Source organism: Triturus cristatus, chromosome 9, assembly GCF_964204655.1.
Source record: "Triturus cristatus chromosome 9, aTriCri1.1, whole genome shotgun sequence".
Taxonomy (NCBI): Eukaryota; Metazoa; Chordata; class Amphibia; order Caudata; family Salamandridae; genus Triturus; species Triturus cristatus.
This window is the reverse complement of record NC_140592.1, coordinates 712,985,830-713,007,499: the sequence shown is the minus strand read 5'-3', so window position 1 is coordinate 713,007,499 and position 21,670 is coordinate 712,985,830. Positions and strand designations below refer to the sequence as shown.

At 41.9% G+C, this 21,670-nt stretch overlaps 1 protein-coding gene across 1 annotated transcript; it reads right to left on the bottom strand.

Moving 5' to 3' along the window:
- Positions 1-255: 255 nt before the first annotated feature.
- On the bottom strand, positions 256-19,370 carry LOC146798579 (transmembrane protein 272-like). The gene is made up of 6 exons (XM_085625880.1): positions 19,320-19,370; positions 10,543-10,671; positions 10,068-10,113; positions 7,131-7,193; positions 4,703-4,882; positions 256-2,602 (listed from the first exon to the last, which is right to left on the bottom strand). Exons 2-6 carry the CDS (start codon positions 10,573-10,575, stop codon positions 2,382-2,384), a joined length of 543 nt encoding a protein of 180 aa, XP_085482006.1. The 5' UTR covers positions 10,576-10,671; positions 19,320-19,370; the 3' UTR covers positions 256-2,381.
- Positions 19,371-21,670: the final 2,300 nt, after the last annotated feature.

Genomic DNA, 21,670 nt, shown 5'->3' with positions numbered 1-21,670 from the left:
AATGTTGTGTGTACTGTTGTGATTGTCTTTTGTGGTCTCAGTGATCGAAATAAAGATTATGAACTGAACTGAACTGAAAAATGCAATGGCATATCTGGTACATTAGCAAGTGTTCTGCTCAGGAAGTAAAACGCCCAAGAACACAAAAGAACATTCAAGAACAAAAATGCGACAGTGTCTGTAAAACACTATCTTTTAATTGTATTTGTTCATCCCATTCATATCTAGGTGTGAATTATTTAAAGGATGCCAGGATTCCAAACAAATTAATTTATTAAAGCACAATAACAACGACAACAAATAATAATCATATATTCATACATGATTTTGAATGTGTTAACAGTCACATTTTCTTTATTAGTAAGAAGTAGTGGGGTACTGGGAAAAACTATTTGCTAAGCATTTTTCTACCTCTAAAGTTGTATGTCAGTCATTACCCTGTCGCAAAGGCGTTAGACACCTGTGATTCCATGACCCTCAAATGTTTTTAATTTTGACTTGTCACATTAAGATAAAATACTGAAAGGAGAAGCACGAAATAATCACTCACATAAAATAAATACTATTGTTTTAAATAGAGAAATGTATAACTTATGGCATTCAGCAATTCGCCTTAGAGGTACTTTATCACTTTTTCTTTTTTTTAGTTTTATATAGCGCAAGCTTGACCCGAAGGTATCAGGTATCGGAGCACTTTACACGAGTACCAGTTACATTACACAAGGAAACATTCATTTCAAATTAGGTCTATTTGTATACCTTTCTTATTTGAAATACACATTCAGGCCCGGATTTACATATTTTTCACCCAGTGCAGCATAGCACCCACATTATTTTCGAATCTACCAAGATTGACCTTAAACTGGTGTTGCTCCGTCTGATAAATCACAAAGGCGCTGGCATCATGGTACATCTGTGAGTGTTCACTGTCTAGCATAGGGTTTATGCTGGAGACCTACCATTCCAGAACTAATTCCTACGTGTAAACAAACTCAGAAGGCTCCAGTGCATGGGATATGTGTTGTGCACTGCATTCCATATGGAATGAAAGGATTTAAAAAAAATAAAAAATAAAATGTACTTTTCTTGAGCCTTCTTCTACTAGGCAAGGCCTGGTCTTGCTATGCTTCTTAGAGCCGGCTTTGCGTCAGAACCTGTGCATGCTTGCGTTGATCCACCCTAGTAATGCCACCTTCAAGCAACAGTTTGTGTGATCTGTAACGTTCACCTTCCCATTGGAACATAGATTTTGCTCTGAATAGTGAATAGCATGCGCCACTTTGTGGCTGCCTGCACAGGCATGAAGCCTTAGTAAACCTCGGCCGCCTTCTCTTTCCAACAAACGCTTTCATCTTACACTATTTCAACAGTGTGGCTCAATTTTTTCAATTCCCAGAAATGTTGGCTATCTAGGGTCATCATAATGATCTGAAAAAAACCTTTGTTGTGATCCGTAGGTGATAATCTTCTATTATTGACCAAGATAGTTCGCTGGTGCACCAAATTATGCTCATTGTTGTGTGCTGTACCGGGCAATTAACAAAACTATTCTAGAAAAAAATATTTCCTGTGCAAATCTTGGTTAAGACTTTACTGATTTTGTAGCCCGTAAAATAACTCGAATCGCAACACCTGTTACTTTTTTGTGACAGCGAGCAACCTTATATAAATCAGTATTAACCATCCTTCAATAGTAAGAATGCAGTCCGAATTGCTGAAATACATACCATCTAAAAGGAACAACAGCAAACCCAGTAAATCTATTAGTTCTGTGTCACTAGGATGTTCGAAATACAGTTAATTACTTATGTAGAAAAACAGTTCATGCAGCTGCAGCCTGTGCAGGTAAGTGTGGTCGGGCCAAGTTGGGGGGGATTTGACAGACGACCACGAGGGAAAATTAAATAATTATTTTTTCATCGTCTTCATCTTTCAAAATACCCCTTTTCCCCCACTCGGCCCCGATGCCCCACTGGTCTTACCTGCACCGGCCGCGGCTGAGTTCATGCCATGTTTTCCGTTGGCGCTATACATGGGCCACTTGTCAGTGACCCTCTCTCATAGCCAAGTTTTACCTTTGGCCCATACATGTGTCCTGCCTTTGTGCAAAATCAGGATACACTACACCTTTGGTTATCATGTGGTCTTTATTGTTAAACCACGTGCCTAATAATAATAGGGTTTGGCCATCATCCTGGTGAGTAGATGATGTGTCAGTCAGGAGCAAAGGTGGTCCCTAATTGTCAGTGCAACAAAACCATCTATTAGCAATTATGAATTTACAAAATAACCAATTTCTTTCTTGAGACACCGTTGTGCAAATAGTCCATGGAACTGCAAGTTTTCTAACAAAATGTAAGGATTTTGGAGCCTTAAGTTCATCATTTAGTAACACAGGAAACGCAAGAGGAGCACTGAGAACAAAGACAGCAAGAGGAACAAGAAGAACAAGCGAGGAAAGAGGAGAAAAGTTTGACAATGATCGCGGGGAGGGACAGCGCCAGGATGATCCAGTGGATGATCAAGATGGAGAACGTAAATAGGTAGACAGTTCTGTTGCAGTTCGTGTAGTTGGGGTACAGCGGGAAAGTCCAGACGCTCCCTGTTGGGTGAAAAAAAAAGATTTATCATATCCCCAACACTGATCTCAGATCCTTGCCGGACCATCTTTAAAATAATCCTACATTTTTGACTAACCCACATTTCCACAAAACCCATGAGTGCAACAGCCACCATGTGTCACTTAAAACTCTACTTATGTGTATAACTCCCTTTTCCTGGCATAAGATGTAATCTCCAGAAGTTACATTGATACCAATGATAAAACTATGAATCTTTCAGTTTAACAGTTCTATAATATAAGCTTTAAGACACTGTATATTTACATGAAACAATACGGCCGCTCTCTAACGCATGAGGGGGGATTGGAGGACTATAACATTAAATATCACAAAAGATGCGTGTAAAATTTCACTTTAAATATTTACCATGGAAATAACAGAGATGCATTTAGATAGCGTAACCTTTTTGGAGAAGAAATTATTTGCAATCAGGAAGAAGTCATTGGGGGGCTACGATAAATTGGATGGACCTTAGCGGTACTAAGTGAGATGTGTCGCAATTAAGGAAAATCTCTCCGAAGGCCCATCTTCAGGTGTTTTCACTCACTGGGGCAATCTCTGACCCCCACTGATAAAAGTTTGAAACTTTAAGGTTATTTTTTAAGTTAAAATGGCTTTTTATCAGAGGTGAGTATGGTAAGGCTCTGTTTGAAATACTTTTTGAGTAGGATACATATTTTTTCCCTTTATCATCGAGCTCAGCCTACAACTGATGGTAAAATCCAGTTTACCACTTAGAATATAATTTTCATTTCTGTGCTGGAAAAGCTGCTTGGAAGCTTCAGCCAAGATGGTAGAGACCTGGTCAAATTGTTTTAAGAAAACAAACCCACTCTAGCCCAGTAGATCAGGTAGGGCTTATTGCTTAACATACCACAATCTGCATCTCATGGTAAACAATGTACTTTTCAACTGTCAAATCTGGCAATTCTGGGTTGCCCAAATCTTATGAACGGTGTGGACTATATTGCCCCTGGTAATTAGTGGGTGCTGTAAACTCCATACAACATGGAATTCCGACCCCTGCGCAAACTCTGGCCTGCTCACAGGTAGGGCCTGTGGAGGAACTACATGTCTTGTGCTTATGTTTGAGTTCTGATTGATGCTGGGTTCTTCCATTCTAGTCAAGGCGTAAATAAATATGTACCTGTCACCCTTTGCAGACCATTGAATAATAATTGAATGATGGTGTCAAGGTTTGAGAAACAGACAGGTGCCAAACTCCTCTGTCCGTATCTCCACGAAAGAACTGAAACTCTTCACCTTCTCTGTTTACTTCTCTCCCTACCCAATGTCCCCTCTTGGCCAATCGACAGCACCTCCTATCAATTTATGCACATGTCAATGATTGTTCTTATATGGATTTTACCTGGCCACACCCAATTTGTAAGTTAACCAGACATTTGTTTTAAAGCTGCATCTGTCAGTACAAAATATCTGCCAATGTAAAGCACTGTGATAACCTCTGGGGCTACATCAACCCAATATAATTATCGCCAATAAAATGCAAAAAATAAGAGATCTGGAGGCAGGAAAATATAGGTATTTGGAATCAATTTATGGAACAAGCTGCCACGCTAAGTTTGACTTGGGACAAATATATCATATTTTAAATGATGTTTCAAAAAATTACATTCAGACCAATTTTAGCAACCACTATAAGTGCTTCTAAATAAAAAAAAATACACAAGGAATCTTAGTATTTTACTAAGAAATAGTATGTATCACTTGTCTTACCTTGCCCAAAAATTTAAATCGTGGTGGGTATTTTCTGTTGTGATGTTAATAAATTGTACAACTAGCCATTCAGAAACAGGAGCCTATCAGATCACTTTATCTGTAAGTATATTGATAATGATAATCAGTATACCCACCACTTCATGCTCATTCACTATCTTGTAAATGGCTTGTTGTCTCATTTTAAAGCCCTTTCTTCATCCACCATCCTACGGATGGCACTTTGTGTTTATAAATTATGTTGCAAATGGACTGCTAATTTCATTAGTTATCTCGTGATTGATAGCTTCCAATCGTTGATGATAACTTTCCCTAGAACTGTACGACATAAGTAAAGGTATTACCTGTGATAAGCCAAGCAAACCAAAAGAGGCTCAACAGCGCAAGGATGCCATAGACGAGCTTATTTGGCCTCAGTCCAGCCACAATAGAGAGGAGGGACATGACGATGACGGTGACACCATTGACGATGAGGTAGATAGGGATGAAGCGTTGTGCTGGGCATTCATGCAGATAAACAGAACCTGTGAGTATGAAAACAACAAACCAGTGAAATAACTACATTAGGTGTTGCATTACAGAGCAATGAAATATTGCAAAAGAAATATTCAGTAGGGTGGCTGATATTTAGTTTTATCTTCTCCCAGGAAATAACACGTTGCCAGATACTCCAGACGCACCTGATAGGAGGAACTAGTCTTATTAAATGTATAGAATGCAGACAGTATTGCCTCAAATCTCCAGGCCACTAAGCACATTCCTAGACAAAACCATCCTGGGATATGCAGTTGTGTGGTTTGTTGTTGAAAGGCAATGGACCTCATTCCAAGTTAGGTCAGTGAAGGCTTTTACCACACTTGGTAATACCATTACCACAGAATGAGGTATTTACCACCCCAGTTATGGTAAATGCCTCCTCTTTCTAGTTTTCATCTTGCAACTGAGACATAACATGTACAATTATTAAGGTAGCACACCAAATTCTGGTTTGTGTGTGTTTCGGTTCAGGAAGGTCCTGGCTTGGCAGTTCGGGCTGGACTATTCCTATTGGAGCAGGGTCAAGGTTGATTTGCATAAAGCTGGGTCCAAAATGAGCCGGCATTGTGTGCCAAATAATGATGGATTGGGATGCGGCCTGAGTGATTACCAGTGTCTTAGATTAATTCAAGCATTCCATCCATCACTGTTTTGTATACACACCAAGTTCCACATATTTTGGCATTCCTAATGGCCTTTACCTTAATTTGTTCCATCAAGGAAAACTGTGAGGGTATGTTTATCAAACAACTCAGAATCCCCGTCCCTTAGTTTACACAGAGATCAGCATTTAGCCCTGAACTTGAAATGGGGGCCTAAAGCAGTTTAGCTTAAAAACATATGATTTAACACACCGCCTGATTTGACTCTGGTTTTCTTTTTAAACCACCTGTGCCTCGTCAACTTCTTTTTCTCATTCTTTTCTCCTCCCTTTCTCCAATCCTCATCTCCTCCTTTGCTTTGATCTTTTGCTCTCATTCTAGCCATCTTCCAATCAATCATTTCTATTGGACCCTCTCTTTCTCTTTCTTTCTCTCCCTGTCTCTCACTCTCTCACTCACATTCTCACTCTCTCTTCCTACCGGTCAGTTTCATGTTCCAGCTAGTTTTTTCAATCTATTATTTTAATTGTATTTTACATGCTTTTCTTATAGCTCATCGGATCATTTTGGGATCACATGACAATCCATGACTTACACTACTGACTCAATTGTAAGTTGTGAGGCATTATATAACACCCGCAGTCACACCTCAGAGCTCTCACAAAAATGTGAGACAAAAGAGATCATGCTTATCAGCAGTGTCATAGCAAGAATGTTAATAAAATCCTATCCTATGAAAATTGTAGAGTGTATGCTTAGGTTGGTTGAATCTAAACACAGAAACCAACGTGATTCCCTTCGGATGAGTTACCTGCAATAATTTCAAGAAGTGAGGTGAGTCACATCCTGAATATTGGCAGAGGTTCCCTCAACCTCTTGCCCTTGGATTACAGTCGGGGAGGTGAGCACTATTTTTAAGAGGCACTCAATTAATTTACTATGACAGCTCTTTTCAGGGAAACATTTGAGTCCCTCACAGCTACTCAGACATTTGTCTCAGTGGATTTTGGTGCTTGCAGTTCTGTTCTTCCAAAAGAAAAAAAAAAGTGCTGAATAGTGAGTAGCATTAGGGTTTTGGCCAAAAGAGGTATTTAAAAATAACTATCCAGAGATGTTGTGTGGGACTGTTTCCAACAGAGACTACTTTACGTGTATTTATTGAGTTTCAAAACATTGCAAATGGCCAACAGTCCAGAGATAGCTCCTTTATAGGGTGAAATTAGGGATGCCTTAGTTGAGCGGAGAGGTTGGGGTGGGTCTGTCGCCGGAGACATCCCCTTGGTGGGGTGTAGTATGGACTTAATGATCTACCACAAACCAAAGTGTCACAGAAGTTCTGCTCGAGTACTAACAAAATCTTTCTTAAAAGAGATAGACAAAGATCGACCACGTCCTCGTTAATGAGGTAGATCCCAAATCGCATGTCATACACCAAATAAGGCATTACTAGTCAACAGGTTATAAGTATGTATCCATTCAGCATTAAAAAAAAAACTTTCCAGGGGTGATATCTCCTAACCTCATGAGGTGAACTGGAAAAAGGGATGAAAAGAGGATAGAAAAAGAGATGCATATGTCAGGGTAGAGGGGAGACGAAGGAGTACAAAGAGGCAATGAGATCCTTTGATCTTACCAATGACAATCTCAGCGATGCTCAGTGCTATCCAAACAAGTGACATTAGACCAAGAAGCCATTCTGAAAAAGAAGAAAACATATCAATTTGTGAAATGCCTACTGCTACTCATCTGTGATTCTAAAGGTAGAAGCCATTTAGAAAGGTTAAATAAACAAAATACAACTTTCAAATTAAACGTTCAGTCCCTAACCACCTCATCATCTCGCCAACAACAGGTTAGCATCAAAAACAGAGCTGATTTAAAGGCCATCCGGACCCCACTTATTTCTATAATTCTCATCTTGTTCTGTCGTATAATTCTCAGCCCTTTACTTCTTGTAATTCTCGGCGAAACATGTTTCAAGTCACACAGCAAGTGATTTTTCTTTTTAGTTCATTTCAAACATATTTTTTGCATATTTATTGTTCTTTCCTATTTTAAGCAGTGAATTATATTTCCAATTGCAAAATAAGTTCATGCCATACTGTTACTCTACTTTGTAAGTTAAGAACTCATGTAAAATCTTTTTTGCCAGCACGCATTTCACTCTAGGTTTCATTACCTGTGTGCTCTCTGAAGGCAAGTATTGTCATCCGACTCAATGTGTGCCTTTCGTTCTAAGAATATATCGAAGGAAACCTCAGATCCCTTTTCTAAGTTGTTACTGAATAGCAAGATTGGTTTGCGATTCGGTATTTTGAAGGGGAGTGTTTAGGGCATCCCTTCCAAACAGTGATTCGCAGTGGTATGTATTAATGTTTTGGGACCAAATTTCGTTCACAAAACATAAATATTGTACCACCAATTCAAAGTTGGTGGTAACCCATTCAAAATAGGAATGAATACCATGGGACCACTTTCCCTTTGAGAATGTAACACAAATATTTTTTAAGTGCGGGCAGTGGTCCCAAAGACCACTGCCTACTCTTAAAAATTTACTTTTAAGCATTTAATTTTTTTCTTTTTAAACATTCAGTTTTTCATGAAAGTTAAACGGCTGCATTTTAAAGTAAAAAGTGTTGCTTTAATCAAAAGCAATCACAGACAAGGTGGTCTGCGGACCCTAGCAGGCCACCATCCCTGTGATGGCTATGATTTCTAATAGGTCGCAATCTCCGACCTATCTCATGAATATTTATGAGGTAGGTCAATTTACAACCCATTAGGAATCGCTAATTGAAACTCAACAAGTTTCATACCTTAGGAATAGTGATTTAATAATTGTGATTTGCAGGAAATCGCAATTAGGAAATCACTCTTCCCAATGTTTGTACATCTGGCCCATAGTTGACTCCTCCATCACCCCAAAAGAAGGGCATTCTCCATACAACCACCAGCCTCAGTGTGACCACATCATCCCTATCTTCAGGGCTCCTCTATAGCTCCCAACCCCATTATGCATTAAGTTCAAAACGTTTTGTATCATTTAGTAGGTGATCTATTCAAGCAAATCTAGCTAACCAGCTGAAAACACCCTTCATTCCAGGCCCCAGCCTCAACAAATAACTGCTGTAAATCATTGATTGAATACTAATACCCAAAGCTGTGGTATCCATTCTCATAGAAGAAGTAGTGTCTGAGGGACAGCTTCCACTTTGCAAATATGGACTATTGGGAATGGGGACCCGCCAGTGTCCCAAGGTACTGCTGCATGCACCCAGCAAGGCATTTGCCAAATGCGTATTCTATTTTTTGATTGCAGCTCCTGTTCCTTTAAAGTGCAGGAAGTGGAATGATAAAATAAAATGTTGTTTAAGAATGCAAAGGCAGGGATGAGGTCCGCTGCCTCTTCAGTCCTCCATCCCTACCATTCTGCACCATTCGTAGACAGAAACCTGCATCATCGATATTAATAGGACAGGATTCTGCAAATCCTACTGAATGTTCATTTTGTGCTCAAGAGTAATATATCTATCACAGTCGAAAAGGAAGGTATGGTAACAAGGTGTTCGGTGTGTACAAACACCAACTGGCCTGCGATTCAGCCCATAGTACATCTGAGGCCGTATAACAAATATGGTGGCTTTCCCTCTTTGTGCAATGGTGCACCTTTAGATAGGTGCGCCGTGAGCAAACAGGGAAAGAGCGCAATATCACCATGAATGCTCTGCCCCTAGGCCAGCCGCGAACCAGTGCTGCCCTGGGGGCAGCGCATTCCAGATAAATACGGCGCAGCTGCTTTAAAGCTGCTCCGTGTTTTACTGTGCAAGTGGCATCTGCTTGCACTTTCAAGAGGGGTGAGAAATCCCCTTGCAGGTGGATGCAGTGAGTGACTGCACCCTCCCACAAGGGGATGACTGTGAGGTCCATGGGACACTCTTTCTCCCCTCTAGAAGGCTGCCTTTAGCAGGCGCCTCCTAAAGTCATGTCTGCGTCCAAAATAGGGCACAGGCGCAGAGGCAAAGTGCATGGGCTGACGCCTCCGTGCAAATGAGGAAACACCCTCTGATGATAGCGCTGGTGTTCCACGTGTGCCAGAGCTATCTGTAACACAGAGTGGGCCGTAGAAGCCTCTGAGGCCCCTTCTGTAATACCAATGTGTCCCGGGGGTGCACAGAGCGGGCGCACATGCCCTTTGCACCCCTGAGGTTTTCTGTGTAGTACGGCTCCAGGTCCCTAAAACCACAGGGACCTGGAGACTGCAATGACCTGTCATCTGTGCAGATGTTTGTGCCGGATGGTATGTCAAGGCATGAATGGAGATGAGGGTGAACACTCCATCAGTGAGCCATTCATGGAAAAGCTCAGCAGTGACTAGGCACAAAGGTGGAACTAATTCATGTGCATTTGTGAGAAAAGCAGTGACTGGAAATGTATTTTTCTGAATAAAATGATTTCCATTTCCAGAGGAACTCAACCATCAAACACCAAGAACTCTCCAACACCAAGAAAATCCCAGAAGAAAATGATAATCTTAGTTAATTTAAATGCAGTAAAATAACCAAATACTCACTGAAACACTGAGTGGCACAGCAACAGCAACTCTTGACTGATGTGTCCTGTGCAGACATAAGACAGTGATTGCATTAGAACTGAGATCAAGCTTGGCATTGAGCAGCTTTGGGTCTGCTTTGTACCAGCAGGGAGCTGTGGCAGGCGTGCCTTGATGCTGCCTTCAACCATGAAATGCGCTACGAAGCCTCAATGATGGTGCGCTATACAAATGCTAATTAAAAATGTCAGTAAAGAACGAGATTAATTTGCCATTGAGATATGTGTGTGTGCCGATGCTGTACCGTAGGTCCTCTTTGTGTTTCATAGTGGCATTTGTGAGCATTGCATCTGTCCTTGCACAGCCAACAAAGAATGTTGTAGAAGTGAAAGAGAACCACACTTCCAATCTTCTCTTTCAAGTATAGTAGAAGCTCTTATTGATTCCATATTGATATCTTTTGATGTTTCTACGTTTTTTACATCTGTCTATTTACCTGGCAGTCCTGATGCACTCTGTCTTGGGCCATGACTCTGTTGCTTGTCGGTTTTCTTCGGATTCAGTCCCACGGCTCACCAAGGATGTCCTTATGAGCCAATGATGGGCGTTTTTCTTGTTGGCCGACCTGCAGAAAATGTAGGATTAGTTAGTTTGATAATCCCAAATGCACAACTTTGTTTGAGATATTTTGTTCATCTCAACTCCACTCTTTCTTTCTATTGGTCTCCCTTGCCATCTCACTCCTGACTGCCTTGAACTCTTTTTCTTTGTTGTAAGTGCTTCTTTCCCTGTTTTATGCTGCAATCTGAGTCTTTCTTTCACTCATTAGCTTGCCTTACCTTTCTTGCTCACTTTTCCTTTCACTTGTATGTCAGAATATCGACCAAAGAAATATCATGCTGCAAGAATGTTGTAACAAAAAAATCTACTGCCAAAATATTGTGGAGGTAGGTTCCAGGGAGAAGGTAGAAAATAAAAATACCTCCACTTTAACCAATACTCTGATCACACCCAGCATGCCAAGTGAGCAAACCTGCGCTTAGGAGAATTTTGTTTACCTTCTCATCCTCCTTCCATCAATTCATACATTTATACTTTCCCCATTTATATATTCATCCATCCATCCATCCATCCATCCATCCTTCCTTCCTTTCTTCCTTTCACCATCGTTCCTTACAATCTTACCCATCTGCCCATTCTTCATTCTTCCTGCCATTCACCCTTTTATCTGTTGATCATTTCACTCTTCCATCTATCCTTGTGTCCTTCCACCTACCCAATCTTTCATGCTTCCATCCATTCATTCTTTCACTCTTCCATCCTACTTTTCACATTTTCTTCATTATATCTTTCAACATGTACTTCCTTTCTTGCAACCTTCCTTTGACCACCAGCTCTTTCCTCTCTCTTTCCATCTACCCATGTTTATGTCTCTCATCTTTATTTTGGTCTTTCCTACTATTCTTTCTCATGCTCACTTTTTTATTTCACCCTCTATGTGCATTTCCCCTATTTTAAACATTTCATCATGTCTCTGTTTATTTTGCAATGAATGTCAACCCACCTACCAAACCTCTATGTCCATTTTGTAACTAATCGTATTTATTAGCATTTTGTTTGCAGACAGGAAAGCACCATACACATCGAATTAACGTTTTCGGGGGACCCAGTTACCCCGCTCGTTCACCCAATGAGCAACCCCCGCTTAGGCTGCTTAAGGGGGTGGTTCACTGCATCACTGGTTACGTGTATATTGGTAAGTATAGATTTACTATTTTAACTTGACATCTACATACTTTAAAAATCAATTTTTGGACAAGAGACATATATGTAGTGATAAGTACAGCAAACAATTACTGACCTAGCTGATATTTTGGTTGTCTGTATTGTTGATATGATATTTTTGTAGTGTGACAGTTACACTTGATATTTCATCACCATCCTCCTCCCCCATTTCTATTAGGCAGTTAAGAGTGTACCAATGACGGTTAAGAAGCCCAATGATGTCATGACTTTCAGTTTCAATTTCCAAAACACTATCTGATATTAGACAAAGGGCCAGATGTACGACCCGCCAATTAGCGAGTCGCAAATTGCGTCGCATTTGCGACTCGGTCATTGGAATGCACAACAATGTCTCAGACACTGTTTGCGATTCCTAATGGGGTCGCAAATTGCATGCCTCATTAATATGAATGAGGCAGGCGCAATTTGCGACCCCTTTAGGAATGGCTAGCATTCACAGGGATGATGGCCTGCTGGGGTCAGCAGGCCATCATGTCTGTGACTGCTTTTTTAATAAAGCACTTTTCTTTTTCTTAAATGCAGTCCGTTTTCCTTAAAGGAAAACAGGATGCATTTAAAAAAGAAAAATGAAACTTTTCAGTTTAATTTAAAAAAAAAATATTTCCCCACATACTCACAAAGGGGAAGGGGTCCCCTGGGGACCCCTTCCCATTTGCGAGTGGTTTACCACCTACTTGAAGTAGGTGGTAAACAGCAAGTGTTTTGCTGCCGCAAATGCGGCTGCAAAACATTAGTACATAGCATGTTGATTCGCTATTAGGAAGGGATGCCCCTTCCTAACAGCGAGAGTGGCAAATGCTATTTTGCGAGTCAGTGACTCGCAAGATAGCATTTGTACATGCTATTACACTTTTTTGCGGCCACAAACGGGAGGATCTCCCCGTTTGCGGACGCAAAAAAGGGTCGTACATCTGGCCCAAAAGTCATTTAACTGTGACTATTCCTAGCCTTTCTCTCGGGATTATTTCTCTACTTTTCATTATTTATAAGCCTCCCACCTGTTTTCTCTTATGTGTTTATCCATTTTTCCACACCATGCATACCCATTATAATATGTCACATCTAATAATGTGGAAACTGTCCGTTTTAGGTGTGAGGATGCATTTTGCGCTTAAACATAGAGCGAAAACGCAAGAGCCATGAACAAAAGCTACTTATATTCAGGTCGTTTGTGTTATTCCCGTGCTCTCTGGGATTAGTTTTGGGAATTTCACATAACAATTGTAAAGCAAAATTCATAAAAATACGCATGATTGCATCGGTGTATTAGAAATGTTGACACTGCTTGCTGATAACTACTGAGTACATGTTCTTATCTGAACCAAATCCCTCAGTTCCGTCTAAACGTAATTAGTACTTTAATCACATCATCTCGTCCATTCAGGAAAATCCGTGATACTTCAGAGAGTGGGAATTTGCCTAAGTAGGTGAATTCATACAATAAAGGACAGCAATTGGGGGCATTTTAGAGGGGGCTACATGGTCCAGCATCACCAGGACCCCAGGAGGCAGTCCCTGGTCTTTCCCCTCACGTGATCTACCACGTGCAATAAAGCGCGACGAGGAGTCCCACTCCACGGATGAAGTTGGCGACATTTCAGAGGAGACTACATGGTCCAACATCACCAGGGCACCAGGAGGAGGTCCTAGGTCTTCCCTTCACCTGATCTACCAAGCGCTATAAAGCACGGCGAGGAGTCTGGCTGCACGGGTGAGATTGGCGGCATTTCAGAGGGTACTACACAGTCCAGCTTCACCAGGACCCCAGGAGGCGGTCCCTGGTCTTCCCCCTCACCTGATCTACTAAGCGGTATTAAGCGTGGCGAGCAGTCCCGCCACATGGGCCACGCCCGGGCCAATGGCGGTCCCGTCCTGCGCCCATCAGCGACAGGCAGAGGGAGGGCAGGCCACCCCCCTTGGCATGCGGCCGAGTTGCAAATCCCCATGCTAAATAAGGTCAACTCTTACGAACATATATCTACTGACTTTTGTGGTGCCTGTTTGGCTGTCCTTCCAGACTGAGACCAAATATGTCAAAGACCGGATCCAGGACTCATCATCAAACAGTCTCCCCCAATGAGGCAAGTGGTATTAGGCATTTAAAATAATAGTAACCCCTCATGGTTTTCCCACATAAGCTTGTAGCCTGGCCAATTGTTTGTGTTTTTTGGAGGGAAGACTGTTATTTGTAGTATGACTATTTAGTTAAAATCCCTGCAGAGTGATATTTAAACTGTCAACCATCGGGGAAAAGGAAAAGCACCGAAAAACTCACTGGTGAACCAACCAGGAAAAAGCAGTAGACTGTCCATCCCGCAGCAATACCCTACAAGTTATAGACCATCTTGTAGAGGAGGTAGATCAAATCCTTCAACCTGATGCTTCTGGTGCTAAGCCAAAAAAGACACAAGTTGCCCAGTTGTTTAAAAAAGTTGGGAAGGGCAAATGGTCTCCTTTCATGGCAATTAGCTCAATAAGAAATGCCCCGGGGGAGTCCACTATCGGCAGTTCTCCGTTGTGTATTTCTTCTAATTCCTTTAAATCCCCCATTCCACTAGAACCTGTGGTTACATGATCTAATAATTTTTCTGTTTTGGCCTCTAATGATACGCCGCCAAAGGACTCCGGAGCGCTTGCTAATCCCCCCACAACGGTCGGATGTAGCGGATGATACCTGTGCCCCAATCAAAGAACTATGGGTAGTTACTAATTCTTCATGGGCTGAGATTAAGGCCCTATGTGATGAGTTACAGTCCTCGCCGAAATACCAGCACCTTGAAAACTCATCGACAAGCCAGGTTGATGGTTGCAAGGATTCACATATCCAGGTTCCATTACTTTACCCTGATTTTACTCCTAAACCTATACTGCCTCACCCTAGTTTCCAATTGTCTATTGTCTAATACTAACCCTAATGCTTTTTCCCACAGCTGTATGTTATATATGACTGGTATCCCAAGGTGCCCTTGTGTGTCGAAGAAGATGACGCTTCCCTGATAAATAAAGTGATGCACTGGATTAGAGACGTGAGGAAATGCTACACTGTAATACATTCTGACATAATTAGTGCGAGTCGTATTTCACACTCTGACACCTTTGACTGCATTAGTTTACAGTTCTCACACTAAGCTTTTGTGAATGGTCTATTGTCTTTACAGGCACAAACCTCTACCCCCAATAACTCCCAGATACCGTTCAAAACAAGGGTCCCCCTACTTTAGAGCCAGGAGCACCCTCAGACCACATTTTCTCCTTCTTGTGTGGATTGACTGGAATCCTTCATCAATTGGTAGTCATGACCAAGAGCAGCCCCGAGTGTAGGTTCCTCCAACTAGTTCTTGCATCTTGCACAGTGAACAATTTTTCTACTCTCTAGACGTGTAGGTCTAATGATTTTTGTATCATCTCTTGGAACTTTGCGGGACTGGGGAGTACGTTTTCCCAGGGGGGCTCAGGGCCCTTTATATACACAGCCAATATTATGTTTAAAGAGTCCTGGGAGGTTGTCCCAACCCATAGACAAGGGTATAAGAAATTTCATGTGCCTGCTCGCAAACCCAAACCCGTTAGACTTTCAGGTGGTTTATCCACATGGATTAAGATCCCTCTGGAATACCACGTTAAGCAACTGCCAATCAATTCACTGGATCTACTTGGCCTCGAGGTTGCCCTTTAGGTAAATGTAACACTACTGTTATTTTAATGTTTATAGCAGGAGCATTCCCAAGTAAGCAGAGTCTTCCATTCTAGACCAACTGAGTGATATTACTAACTCAAAATCCAAGTGGGAGGTAGTAGTAATTGTAGCCGTGAGTTTTAACACGTTTCAAACCTACCACCCTCCAAAGGGAAATAATCGGTGACGAAGATCAATCCTGGGGTATTCCCCAGATTGCGGGTCCATGTCTAAAGTTCACATCAAAGGTAGACCTGCAGTTGCTGGACCTCTGTATATGTTGTCATCTGAGGGCCTGCAATGGCAGGGCGAAATCCTATGTAGAGAGGCGCCCAACTTTAAAAGACATTTCAGCCAGAGTTGTATTGATTATTTTCTTGTGGACCTCCGATTCTGGGAACTCATTATAGATATGGAGGTTTATATAGGACGGAGAGTGATCATTTTCCTCTGTTTCTTACACTGCATGACAAAACGGACAGGTCAAATAAGGACCCTTGATTACCTTGTGGTGATATATAAGTTAGCAATGATTGAAGGAAGGTAGGATGGAAGACTATATTGAATAATGAGAATACATACGCCCACATACACCAGGGCCTGCCCCACATCTTGCTCCTATTAGTTCATCCTGAGCTGCCTTCCGATAGGGTAATGGACATCCATGCTAACTGGTTCGCGGAGTTAAGAATCAGGCTTTTTCACCAAACCCTACTCAAATAGGAACTCTAAGCTGTCAAAAAATGTGCAAAATCAAACTGGGATATGGCCATTTGGACGGAAATGTTGACCGCTGTGTACCCAGGGAATCAGGCAGCCTTCTGGCATGTCATCTCGCAAGGCTCCAAGACAGTGTGGGCGAAACCTGAATCTAATATTGCTCCCCAGAACTGGTAACCCACTTTAAAACCCTATACTCCTCTTCCCCTCCCACCCCAATCCGGAGACCCAAGATAACTATGGTCCCTTACCAGCCACAACACTCGGTGTCATTATCTACAACTCTGACACCTCCAGAAATGAAGAATTTTTCACTGTGTCGCAAATCTGTAATGCCATTAAATCACAGAAGTTTGGGGAAAGCCCTTGGCAGCATTGAATTCCAGTGGGCCTGTTTATCTCCGAAACCACTATTTGTTCACCATACCTTACCCGGCTCGATAACACCGTCATGGCAGGAGCAGACCTCCCAACATCTTGGAAAGGTGTGGAAAGAATCTCTAACCTTAAAAAAGGCCCAAAGACAGACCCGGCAAAGTATCTCCCAATTAGACTCATTGAGTCCAGTCAACACAAATAAGCTAATACTACACCGATTGTTACTCTGGTTCGATGAAACCAAGATTTTGACATCCTTTCAAGCCAGATTCCACACCAAAACTAGTATGGTCGACCAGATTTTTAGGTACCAACCAATAAGTTACACGGAGGTCGAATTAAATGGGGCTAGTCTTTATAGTGCTTTTGTAGACCTTAAGGCGGAATTCGATATGGTCCCTAGAGATAAACTATGGTGTATCCTCAGAGACCTGGGACTCCCTGGCCCCCTTCTTAATATCATTTTTTGGCTCCACTAAAGTTAATTCTACCCAAATTCGTTGAGGAGCCAATGGGGAAACTACTGATGCTTTTGGGATAGATAAGGGGGTAAGGCAAGGCTGTATACTTGCTCCCATGCTGCTTTTGCTGTTTGTTAATGGAGTATTGACTATCTACTAGCCTACGACCATGATTACCCGGTACAAGGAGAAACCAAGAAACCTGCTTTGTTGTTCTCAGACGATACGTTGTTGGCATTTATGACTCCCAAAGGCCTGGAGACTCTCCTGAATAACTTCAATTTAGTTTACTCAGACCATGGCCTAGCAATCAATGAAAGCAAAACTAAGTTTACGGCCATCCACCCCTACAGAGGCTTTATAGGGAATATATCCCTTGAGGGGGTGGAACTAGAGTGAGTGACAGACTTTTGACTACCTTGGCATATGCTTATCCAGCTGCAACACCTGGGTCAACTACTTTGTAAAAAGCACTCTCATTTTTAAACACTGGGAAGCTCCTATTATAAAATTTGCAATTAAGACCAACTCGCACCCAGTCTCCACCCTTCTTGTTGTCTGGAGGGCCCAAGCCGCAGCTGCTGCTACATATGGGGCAGAGCTCTGGGGCCAAAGAAATCGAAATGGAATGAAAAAAGACGAGAATAATTTCCTGAGAGCAGCCCTCAAATTACCTCTAAGTACTCCATTAGCCTTTAAGCAAGACTTAGGGTTATGGTCTATAGTGTCCGTAACCCGCCTAAAGCCAATCCTTTGTAGGTGTTGTGTATGACCCACTCCTGAATCTGAACATTACAGGGACGGTTTGAGTTATGTCTTGAACAGATCACAGGGCGGGACGAAAAATCCGGTGGTTGGCATCTGTGATGCAGTTTCTCATCTCCAGGGGTTTGCATGAGCATTGACTAGATCCAAGCTCTATCACTCCCCTCGCTGTAAAAAGCTGACGTTTGCCTACTGGGAGAGCAGGGAGGTTAAACTATGTAACCAGATAGGCCTGGGGCACCCGACTGAAAGCTTCCTTGAGTTCAAACCAGTACCACTGTTTGAAATTACTTGACTGAGATAGATGCTCTATTAACTAAAGCACTTTATTTAAGGTTCAGGCTAGGTTCGCTCCCTCTTTCTACACTCACATTCAAATGGAAACGTGACCAAGGTGGATCCAAAATGTGTCCCTTATGTGGCAAGGATGAAGAAACGTCCGATCATCTCCTGTTCTTTTGCCCTACCTACAAACAGAGGAAAAGCGGATAGCTCCCGTACGTCGTTATCTAGGAGCCCGCCAATATGAGATAGCCTCGAGGATCTGTAGAGCAGATACGTCCTCTGTTAAAGTTTCTCTGTAGGCAAGTATCTCGAGAGTATATGGCCCATTCGGAGCAAAATCCTCTCTGTCCCACTTCAAACAACCTGGCGGACCCTTGGTAGGCAGTACCTAGGCCTCTGACTGGTCAGATACAAATGTATTTTAATGTATGGTACGGTTTTATTGTTTTTACTTAACTGGTGCTATTTTTCAGTACATAATTCATCCATCTTAAATGAATTGTTTTTACTCTATAGATATCAAAGTATAACATTGTACTGTTTGGTTTTAATGTTTTTATCAATCTAGTGCTATTACTGAGTATGTAACACATACTGAATTGTTTTTATCCTTTTATGGTATGATATATTTGTGCTTGCACTGATGAATTGTTACTTTTATGGTCTATGACCGAAATAAAGTACCAAAATGAAATGAAATGACTGACTCAGTTAGAATACAAACCACCTCAAATCGTGGAAAATAATTGTCTGTATACTCCTGCTTTAGGGTTGAGACACTAGGGTACACTGAGAACCTGACGACTTTCTTAGATTCCCCTTCATGTCTTTACGGACACTGAGTTATAGTTCACTGGTCACTTTTCTAGACACACTCCTCGCTCTGAACTAATCCTACCCGAGAGATTGATATGAACTGCTTTCGCCGGGTTTAAAAAACCTTGGAATAAAAACTACACAGGAATATCCCCCAAACACTTAAATAGCACGTGCATCTATAAATATTACAGATCAATAAGAGAAAGGGCGTTTTACTCACACTCTCAGGAAAATTCAATAATACACATTCCAAATGTAGTTTGTTGAAAATTAAAAACAGTCGCTATTTTACAGCAGCTTCAAATCCCAACATGGCAGCCACCCTACCCTCCGCAAATAAAGAGCGCGCATTCAAGCACTTACCTCCCTGTGAGTCTGAGGATTGTTGGCAGAGAAGGTGCCGGGCTGTCCAAGTGCTGGTAAATGTGTGTGCCTCGAAAGAGGTTTTATAGCACCGCTGCCACATTGACTAGTATGTAATTAACGGCTCACACCCGACACGAAAGCTCATGAATATTCATCACCTGCAATTAAACAATGAAACATGTGGGCTACTGAATTAGGAATGTTAAAGAGGAAAGTCACGTTTATACTATCAGCCCGACCAGGACAAATTCCGCAAATTGATTAGGTACAAAAAAATCCTAGAAACAATGGATTCCTAAATACATCACCCACCGACACGTGAAGCATGAACAGCACATTCGTACCTCTCAAGCAAGGGCTAAATTCGAATTCTGTACTTTCTGGTCGACACTTTGAGAGTGACATAGAACCAGCTGTGAAATGAAGGCTTTTAGCAAAGAAGCAGGGTGATCAGGGGTTCTATAGATGTTTCGATCTTGGGGGTCTATTTTCTTCCTTCTGCGGTGCCCATGTAATGCCATTTATTACACTGTAGTGCACTGGAGACTTTTATTCCCATTTAAAGCCCACAAACAATGTCCTTGGTTCAGACAAGAGGTGGTATCGCCACTAATTCTGATATTGTCATGGAGTGCCTACTCAGTTATGGTGGTCGTCAATAACACCATAGACAGAAGAGTGTGCTTCCCAATGCATCGCCTCCTTTGAAAGGGGGGATATGGGAGATCATACAGGAGAGCGCCATGTTTACCCAAGTCCTTATGTTTTAGGAGTAACTTAGGGTTAGGAAGGGTGCTGGCCTTGACTGATCCTCACCCTCTGGAGGCCCTCAAGCTCCATCAGAGACTGAGCTGTGGGTGCCTATGTACTGTGTGCACAGTCTAAAAAGTACTCACAGACTCAGTGCCCCTGTGGCCAGCAGTGTTGTCTTAAAGAATTTTTGGGGCCCGAGTCAAAAATATATTTCTGTGCCCCTGTTTGTAAAAACTTTGAATTTTATTACCTACGTTTGTGCTAATTGTAGCCTGTTCGATGCCAAACAAACCTTTGCAAATGGGTTTCGCACAAAAACAGTTGAAGTATTCCTTTTTGGGGACTCAAAAAATTCTTAAGATGACACTGGGCAAAGAGACCGAGGTAGAGGTACTCAGAGAGAAGAAGAGAGGTTCAGATATAGAAAAAGACAGAGATGAGCTAGAAAGAGAGATCAAATTTCCTTCGCCTGTGGGCACCATGGAAGGTGAGGGCCCTGGGAAATTGCCCACTTTGCCCATTCCTTAAAACGTCTCTGATGGCCAGCCATTGGATGCGAATGCACCCATGTGAAGGGAGGGTCTTGAAGGGCAGCCCACAGTCACACTAGGATGTTGGTGATGTATGGGTGATGAATGTATGGCGTTACAACGCATACATTCGCAACGCGGTATTTTACATTGCATTCGTTACAACGACTTGCGCTGGAGGGTGCTGGACTTAGGAATAGTATGATTTACTATTCCAACTCCAGCCTACGTTACAGTAGGGAAGGTGGTGGAATAGTAAATCATACTATTCCTTAGCTTAGAGCGCCATCCAGTGCAAGTCGTTGTAACGACTTGCGTTGTTATGCCCGCAATGTAAACATACCGCGGTGTAACGACCTTGTTGTGAAGGTCATTTTCCATGGGTAATCGGTGTCTATATTTCCTCCTCCGGTCCTCCTTTCACATTTGAATGCTGCCTTACTAGGAGTATGAGCATGCGCAAAGTGAATTCTCTCATTTTCATGGGGTACGGCTCTGTAAATGGGAGAGCACTCTTATTTCCAAGGCATGAATGGGGGCTACCTTTTAGACTCTCTCGTGATCAGTATTACTATGCAAATTCTTGTCTCCACTTCAGTAATATCAGTTGTCAGAGGGTGTCAACCAGGGATTTTACTCTGCACATTTTATGCAACATGCAAGAAGAATATAACATTACTGCTTAGGTGTCATCATTTGGGTGCCTAAAGTTCAAAGGTTAGATTTGGCGATTTTAGAACTGAAAATATTGCCTAGCACAACTGCTTTAATTGTTTCATTCCTTGCTAACTGATTCTGCTAAGTTCTGCCCATCTCTGACATGTAAACCTGTCTCTCATGTCTAGCACCTTAGCCACACAATTCTTTTTTTTAGCATCTTTTTATTGTAAAAGGAAAAATAAAAAGGACAAAAGGACACTTGACAGCAGTGTTTATCACACCCAGCGTCAGATCACAATTGCATGTCTTATAAATATCAAGATATTTATCTCCAAGTTTTGATGAGTTGCTCACCCATTTCCCCCTTTTTAGATCTCAACAATATTGCTATTGTTCGTAATCCTC